The 9,119-nt window shown below is 46.8% G+C and overlaps 1 protein-coding gene across 1 annotated transcript; it reads right to left on the reverse strand.

The window, feature by feature from the left end:
* Positions 1-1,194: 1,194 nt before the first annotated feature.
* On the reverse strand, positions 1,195-6,289 carry LOC139337818 (ankyrin repeat and SOCS box protein 15-like). Its single transcript, XM_070972592.1, has 9 exons — positions 6,186-6,289; positions 6,056-6,108; positions 5,656-5,787; positions 4,605-4,769; positions 3,902-4,147; positions 3,610-3,781; positions 2,840-3,365; positions 1,908-2,061; positions 1,195-1,370 (listed from the first exon to the last, which is right to left on the reverse strand). The coding sequence occupies exons 1-9, from the start codon at positions 6,287-6,289 to the stop codon at positions 1,195-1,197; spliced, it is 1,728 nt and encodes a 575-aa protein (XP_070828693.1).
* Between the last annotated feature and the right edge of the window lie 2,830 nt (positions 6,290-9,119).

A 9,119-nucleotide genomic window follows, 5' to 3' on the forward strand; every position in this document is an offset into this window, starting at 1 on the left:
AAATCTGTGAATCTCCAGCTGAAATGAACTGATCTGGGTCCAAAATGTTGCTAGTGCTCTTTGATTGCAGAGACACATTCGACAGATCTGAGATCAGATTAAACGTACATTTAAATCACCTGCTTTCTCTTCTCGAGCTTTTACTTGTTTCTATGTTTTATTTTCAGACCGCTTTGACCTCTGACCTCCTTCCTGTTGGTCTGACAGAGCGCTGGTGGTCCGTCTCAACGTCACCTCGTTCTGCGTAGAACTCTGAAAACACACCTGAAACAGAACAAAACCTAAACGTCGTAATTCTCACCTGAGACATGCGTCAGAGTCAGAGGACGAAGCAGCAGCAGCACAGTGTTTGTGTCATGGCTGAACTGCCCCCCGGCCCCCCCACCATCTCACACACACACACACATGCTCCACCATGCTATTTATAGGTGTCACCTGTTGCACTGTATTTGACATGCAGGCCGTTGCACGGCGCCTAATGGAGCGTAATGTCACTCTGCACATTTTCCACCGTTAATGACAAACAGTAATGAGCCACAATGTTGTGTGAATATTTATTGTGTCTTTATGATTCATCAGACAGCGTTTTAAATACAGAGGACGTCCTGAGCAGGACAACGAATTGAATGAAGAGTAAAAAAAGACTGACGGCTTCTTAACCGTTTCTCCGTCTGCTGCAGATTTCCAGCTCATTGAGGTGTTTTTTTTTATAGTATTTGTACAATAATGGAGCTCTATGGTTAAGACGATCGAAGGCTGTGACACACAATGCTTCCCTGGATCAGTGTTGGTGCTTTGGGTCTGTACGTGGAATTAAAATAAACATAAAACATCACTCATTTCGTCTTGATGGTGGCCCTTGAAGTAAAATAAGGGGTCTGAAAAACCTTTCATCCTCTGGGGACCAGGATGACTCGCTGTAAACTTCATTTCATTCAATTCGTGAAACATCTCATGAACACCAGCTGTCAGTGTAAAGTACATTTGACAGTTAATGGTCTGAAGTGTGTAAAAAATATTATTTTTGTTATTCATTTCATCACACATTTATTCAGAAACAGAAAACTCACAATCTATGATAGAAAAAAGTATTTTATATATAAAAAACATCAATACAGATTAATCATACAGTAATTTTCTTTAAAAAAAAAAAAAGTTACAGCCGGACAACAAGCAGGATTTTTGCTCCTATCTTCACATGATGCGTTCAGGGTCCTGGCTGTAGAGGTCGAGCTCCTGGTACAGGATGAAGCTCTTGAGTCTGGGAGGGAAAATGCGTGAGTTCATGATTTCAGGTTTGTTGAGCTTCTTCAGGGTCAAACGTCTCCTGATCTCCAGCCTGCAGAGGTGTCCGAGGGAGCGAGGACTGCCTGGAGAACAAGGTCCAGAACGTAATTTTACTTTATTAATTCATACTGTGATAAAACTGAGAGGATTAAAGTCAATAATACAGACTATAACAAGGAAGGAGACGCCGCTATCAGGCCCACAGTGCTGCTAGTGCCCCCTTCAGGCTGCAGTGTTCATTACAGCCACAAAGCTGCAGCAAAGCTAGATTTTGATGTTTCATAAGAGAGCGAGGGGTCACCAAAACCAGAGGAGCACTGATATCAACTTTAACACTGCTGTAATTAATATTTCATTAACAACAAAGCATCACATGACAGTGTGAAAGGATTTCTGGTCGCCTCAGTTTCAGGGAGCTTTACAGTGAGTTCCAGCTCAGTGTTTATCTGTCCAACCACTCTGACCTCCCACAGACACGTCGTGGACTCAGCTCATCTTTTGCTGATGGTTTGTTTTCTTTCATTATGGTTTGATCATTTCTGCATTATTAGAGGAGGCGTCTTTATCTCAGGTGAGGCGCTGCACCTGCCTGATAACCATCGTTAAATCGTGAAACTCACTGAGGATGTCACAGATTTCAGGCCACTCGGTCTGCTTCTCCAGGATGAGTCTGAGTTTGGAGCAGATGTGAACGTGGCTGACGTAGTCCAGCAGGATCCGGACCACACTCCCGGACAGATGCATGACGCAGCAGAGGTTCATGAACTCACAGAACTGGAGAGAGGACGGACATCCAGAAGGTCATTCATGTTTCTTTTAAACGTATGTTAAAAAGTAAAATGCAAACATCACGCTAAGATTTAGCTCGAAGTTATAGATACTGTAATGCAGCTTATCATCCTATCCCTCACACTGATGGATCAATGGATTTAACCCCAGATCTTTTACATTTGTTTGTTTTCTCCGCTGAAAAGTTTAAATGACCTGGAAATATCTTTGATCACAGTGCATCCAGTTTAAAACCAGTAAAAGGTTGACAAAATGCAACGACAAAAGCTGGAATCGAACATTACAGTTACATAATTCCTCAGATTTCAGTCCTGGGCGATTTGGAGACACCTGTGGTTACTGGTGGTAACTGCAGGTGTGTCTGAATAATCCAGGTGGTAAAGCTCTGCAGAGCAGTGAGCATCCGAATGATGTGAATTTCACCATCTGTCTGTGAACTGAGCCAATCGCCTGCAGCCCAAACTGTGCGTGTGGAAGTAAAGCTCTCGTGTAAACATGTCCACCGTCGCTAAATAACACAATTACATCTAATTATTTATGAACTCCTGCAGCAAAGCTAACATGTACATCCAGCATCATGGGGGTCCACCTCGACCGAATCCTGCTCTCTAAGCAAGTTTATCTTACAGGAAGGAACACTGGTCAATGCTGCCCTCTGGTGGTCAGGAGTATTAAGAACTCATTTCACTTCATGTGCATTGGTAAGAGAATCAACTGCGTTTATGAAAACCATAAAGGGAAACAGGTAACAGCTGTCACTCACTGGAATTTTCCCCTCCCCCGCCTCCGCAGCATCGGGCCTGTTGTCATGCTGACAGTGGAAGCACCTCTCCACTTTGTAGCCGTTGTTCAGCAGCAGCCTCATCATCACCTCGTCCTTCAGGCAGTACTGCAGCGCCGTGGGAAACACCGTGTCGCTCACCACCGTGAAGTAACAGTTCACGTCCGCTTTGGCCGCCAGCAGCAGCTTCACGATCTCGTAGCGCCCCGACCTGACCGCCACCAGGAGGCAGCACAGCGGGTCCAGGTCCGTCTTCGCGCCGGCCGCTAGCAGGATTTTGGTGCAGTCCACATCCCCGTTGGAGACCGCAAAGTACAAGGCGCTTTTCCGCATGTCTCGGTAGTTTTCTGAGTTTCGGGTGTTCATGCGGTAGTTGACGTCAAAGCTGTGGGCCAGCAGGAGCTCCAGGCAGCACCGGTGGCCTCCCTCTGCTGCAGAGTGGACCGGACTCAGACCCGCCTCTTTGATGGCCTTCTTGGTGGTCAGAGGTATCAGTATCTTCAGAGCACTGAGAGAAAGAAAATACAGGATAAGGCATATTTCTGGCTTGCTAGTGTGTTAGCCGTTAGCCCTGAGGGCCATCACTACATCAGGACGCCTTTAGCACCAACTGATTAACAATACAAGTAGATGAATTTGACCTTCTGGTGTGACCGGGCCATAAAGCCCCGCTGGCTTTATGACCTGGCTTTATGACTCCTGCGGTGTTCACTGCAGCCCACGATCAGCAGCATAGAGAAGGAGGGGCTTACTCAAGGTGTCCGGCGTACGCTGCCTTGTGGAGGGGCAGGTGTCCGGTGAGGCTGGGCAGGTTGGCGTTGGCTCCGTTGTCCAGCAGCAGCTGAATGCAGGCGGTGTTTCCTGATCCGGCCGCATCCAGCAGGACACTTTCCCCATTACAGGCCTGAGAGTTCACCCTGCTACCTGAGCAGGGAAGAGAGGCAACAAACATTTGAATGCATGCTAATGTGCTGAATTTTACCTTTGCTCCTGAAACCTCACCATCGCACAGTTAAACCTGCAGGTTTTTATCCTCAAACTGACCACAGTTCAGCAGAATCTCCATGATCTGGAAGTGCCCGTGCTCTGCGGCCACAGCGAGCGGCGTCACTCCGATCGCATCCCTGTGGTTTACCCGGCCGCCGTTCCTCAGAAGCAGCATCAGGATGTCCACGGCGCCAACCTTGGCCGCCTCGTGCATGGCCGTCCACTTCTTGCGGCAGACCTGCTCCACCCAGGCGCCCTGAGCCACCAGCGTGTACGTCATCTCGTAGGAGCCGGACCTCACCGCTGCGAGGCAGGAGAAGAGGGTCTTAATCAGCGATGAAGTTCTTCAAAGCTGCACTTCTTTAATGCAAACAATGCATCTCGTGACGATGTTTGCCACCAGCTCTGTGGAGCTTTTCAGCCTTTTTATACGGCACATTTTTAGGTAATATCATGAGCTTTACTCCTGTAAACTGTAAACTTGTCTCACCAGATCTTCAAATAACAAAGATTCATCATCCAATCAGTGAAGTGTGCCATGGCCATCACTGCCTCATGGGACCATGTGCATGCGCCACCAAAGGGTGGCCCGGGGAGGCCACAGCTGATACAATAACTGCCCCCCCCCCATGAGTCATATGTGCATAAGATGCTTGTGATTAACAGTGGAGTGCCTTTTATTCAGTTACGGCTTCTGTTTATTGGTGAGATTCTCCGTGTTAGTCTTGTTAATCACACACTCCACGCCCCGCACTGTTACCAAGCAGCAGCGGCGACTCGTTTTTGCTGTTGGTGCTGTGAGGCAAGGCGCCATGCTCCAGCAGGATCTTCACATTCTGCACCAATCCGGCTTTGACCGCCAGAGTGAGCGGCGTCTCCCCTCCCACGGCCGTCCTCTCCTCCAGGCTGAGACCCTGAGCTGCCACTAAAACAAACACAACACAGGTCGGCGTGCGCATTCCTGGACTTCACATGGGAGGCGTAAACCTCGCTGCTGGCTGACCTGCAGCCTGACTGAGCGGGGAGCGACATCACAGTTTATTTCAGGACTGATGGCATCAGCTGTCATCAGCTGGAAGGCAGAATTGGTCCTCAGTGAAGTTCCTGTGGATGAATATTATTTCTGGCAGCCATTATTTTGACGATGCCGCGGTCGTGTCGCCTCCCCTGCAGTCAACCTGATGTGACTTGATGTCTGTTAGCATCTGACTAGCCTAGCTGCGGTTTAGCTAAACAGGAACTGTCAGGGCTGTAAATGAGGTGATGAGGTCACCTCATAATGTTCACCCCACACAGGATGCTGGACATTCATTATACTCAGAAAATAATGGTTCAAGCTGCACTTTTACTTTTGGACTAAAGGGCAAAAGCATCCAGATGTTCTGAACCCACAGATCTTCAGGATTCTGCTGCTCTGACGAGCTTTTTAGCCTCTTTCTCTTCTGGTTTTCACGTGTTCTGCTGCCCCCTGGTGGCCAAATAAATGCTGCTTTAAGGAATCAGCTTTTTGATTTCTGACTTTCCAGGTCGCCCGAGCATTTTAGTATGAATTGTGTTTAATCATTTGAAGTCTAGTTGCCCTTTTGACATTTTAATCAGTCTGTATTTTATTATTAATATTTTGCGCCCCCATAATAATCCTTACAGCAGCATTATTCAGGACATGTTGTTTGAACACTTGACATGACTGACAAAATAGCCTCAAGTCCTCCCTCAGGTAAGGACCTCATGGAGACACTTAGCTTTTAAAGAGATTAATAAACAGTGCGAGAGGTTGATGAAATGCTCTTATAGGGAACAAATGGACTTACACCTCAGCACAGTCTCCAGAACCTCCAGGACCGGCTGGGATGCGGCTCGATGGACGGGAAGCCAGCCGCGACTGTCCGACTCCCTGAAGGCGCAGGTGTGCCTCAGCATCTCCCTGAGCACCGAGACCTCACCTGGTCAGGTCACAACGAGAGGACAGATTTTTAATCAATCAGACTTCTGCAAATCCACCACCGGTTCCTCCTCTTCCACCTTCTCCTCTCGTACTACATCCCTCTCCCGCCTCCCTGTTTATTTATCTCCCTCTCTCTGTCGGCGTGCCAGCCTCATCACGCCTGGCCGTCCTCACCTGCAGCTGCTGGCCTTGTGACTCTCAGCGGAGAGCCAACAGACCAAACACAAACACAGCGCTCTGGAATGATGGAGGCATGTCCAGCCTACCTTGCTCGATGGCAGCCAGGACTCTCAGGTTCTCGTCCGTCACTGCTGCTAAGCTAACAGAGGAAGCACAGGGCAGTCAGCAGATCGTCAAAGGTTTTCTGGGAGGAGGGTTCGGGTGTGGCGTCCTCACCTTGCTGCAGATTTCAGAAAGGCATCTTGGCAGGAGTCCTGAATACTGAGCTGGATGATGAAGTCATTGAGCTCCTCTTCACCGTATTCTTCATAAGTGTTCATCACTCTGCAGAGAGGAGACATGATTCCAGCTCATAAAGAGCATTTCAAGGACAAAACTGGTGCTTCATTGATCTTTTGGCCACTTGGGGGCAGCAGAAACCAAAAGTGCCGATGTGGCTAACATGTTAGCAACCAGCTGTCAACAGTTCAAAACAAAGCTAGGAGCTAAAAGAGGCTTAAAAGCACAAAGTGGAGTTTTAACATCCTCCTTTGATGTAATGTTAACTCCACTTTCACGGCGAACGACAGAAATGTGACTGAAAAACTAATTTCAGACCGCTCATCAGTTTTAATCAAAATGTCTCGCACAGATCTGCATGCAGAGGGTGGACAAAATAACAGAAACACAACAATCCAACAGATTATTGCCTTAAAAACTGACCTGAATCAACACACTGTTTGAAATACAAGACTTCATATTACACATCTGCATTTCCTAATAGTTTCCCGGGAACTTTCCAGGAAATTGTGCTAATAATGACACACTTCCAATGAACTAATTCCAATTAATTGCTGGTGTAACCTCAGAGCACAGCAGGTCTGCAAACATGAGAGATTCATCCAAAGGTGAGCAAACAGTTCAACAAAGACTTTTGACTTTTTTCCAGTAAAATTCATATTTTTGCCTATAATTACTATTGTTTCATGGAAACTTTCTGGGAAATTATTTGGAAATTACACACTTGTAAAATAAAGCATTACCTTGCAGAGGCAAAATATTATAAAGGTAACTTTTGTTTGATTAATTGAGGATCCTCATTGAATAAAACCGCAAGAAAACACAAATTAGATGCCAATGCAAATAAAAAACACGAAGCATAGACTGCAGACTTACAGGTGTTCATGTTATTGTGTCCACCCCTTGCAGACAGAATAAAGCAGACTCTCTGTTAACAAACTTCCCCCGACCCCCTCCCGGCAGCAGAAATCCTCATCCTGACACAAACATCTGGAGGAAAAAGGTTTGTAATACCTGCACGTCCCTGCAGACGGACCTCAAACGTCTCACCTGTGAGGTGTGCTGGCGGCTCGCGCTGACGGCTCGCGCTCCACTCGCAGCAGTGTTTATATATTTAGGTGTGACCTGCTTTCGGATGCAGACCCACAGCGGGGGGCGTCCGCCTGGCCCACACCTGGCCTGCCGGTCTGAAATAGAGCCGGGTTGTGGCCGCTATTGTGTGAGCTAAGCCGGGTCTTTGTCGTGTTTGGCTGGAATCCCACATTCAAGATCCCGCGGGCCTCCGGGGGCTTAGGCCGCGGATTGATGCAGCCAGCAAGTTCACCGTCTGCTGTTTCGTGGAAAGCAAAATCAATGAGGTCTATTTTTTCCTGCGCTGCTTTGTGTTAGAAATATGAGATGATCTCGTAAATTGTTGGCTGAGCTGAAGCGAGAGCTGCGGGAAAACTCTGCAGCTCTCCTCCATCCAGCTTTGAATCCTCCTTCACGAGGAAACGGCTTTCTCATTATTTCCTGGTGTGATTTTAATGCTCTGCTTTTGTTTTGTGACTCTGCTTTTATTGACTTTTAATGACTTTTATCGGCTCCATCCAAGCTGTTTTTGCCTTTTCCCTAATTTTATGACTTCTGTGTTACTCCCCTCAGCGTCTCAGCGAGGAACTTTTTTTCTGTTTTGGATGTTTTTAAGATTTATTTCATGAGACAAAACCTCGCAGAGATGACAAATCTCTCTTTTGTTGTAATTCATTAATTGTATCACACAAGAAAACATCTGACATCAAAGAAATACAGCAGAACAAACAGGAAGAGGAACACAAAAAGCAGCTAAAAATGAAATGAACTAGCTGTTAATTAAATATGATGGAGTTAAATGGACAGTTTTTGCCTCTGAAATGTAGTAATATTAGTGTGAAGTACACTCATTCACTCACTGTACTGCAGTAAATGTAATTAGTGACTTTCCACCACTGCATAGCATCATGTTTTAATGTCTTATCTGTTTTTTATGCATTATTCCTTCCCACATTAATAGAGTCTGGATCTGTTACTGGTCCCAGTGTGGATTCACTGAGTGGGTGCTAACAGGACAAGCAGCCCCCCCTGGATGAATGAATCCCTGTGGGTGACAGGTTAACACCGGGCCGTCCTCCCGCTCGGCTGACTGATCTGTGGGCAGCCAGCAGATGTCCTGCAGCAGATTAGTGGAGCTTTGCCGCCCTGACGCCTCCTCTGGCTCGGGGCTGAAATGGCGACGTGGAGCTCAGCGTAAAGCTTCCACAGAGACGGAGGCTGCAGAGGGCCTAAAATATCATCCTCACGCTAACTCAAGCCGCTTCAAACTGTCCAGCTGTTAGAGCTGCTGCATGACTGAAAATCTACTTTTATCTGCAGTAACAGTGTTTCTGCTGCTGCGGCTTGATCTTGTTCTTTGGTGATGAATGACTAAAGACGCTCAGCCAAACCTGCTAAACTGCATCTACAGATGTCCGCTGAAGATGAGGATGAAGATTTCCTCCAGTGTTTGGTAAATCTGTCCGTACACAGGCTCAAAGAAAAAGTCATCTTCTCCATGTCATATACTTCTTTTACAACCCACTCCTCTTTTCATGGGGGTTCTTCAGTGAGCCACCGTCCTGTGAAAGCTGTTTCACATTATTTTAACCAAATATCTGTCATCACAGAAGAGATATCACCAAGATAAACTGTACAAAAATCATGTTCAAACTCCAAACCCATATTCATTTTGTCTACTACATCCTGTCAGTAAGCTGTAACTGGGCAATCCCAGAAAACATGGACGTGGTCTGCGCGGGAGTTTCCACACTCTCGCCAGCACCTTGCTCATCTGAGACTGTTTAATTTTAGGAGAAA

This window comes from Chaetodon trifascialis, chromosome 10, assembly GCF_039877785.1.
Source record: "Chaetodon trifascialis isolate fChaTrf1 chromosome 10, fChaTrf1.hap1, whole genome shotgun sequence".
In the NCBI taxonomy this organism is placed as follows: Eukaryota; Metazoa; Chordata; class Actinopteri; order Chaetodontiformes; family Chaetodontidae; genus Chaetodon; species Chaetodon trifascialis.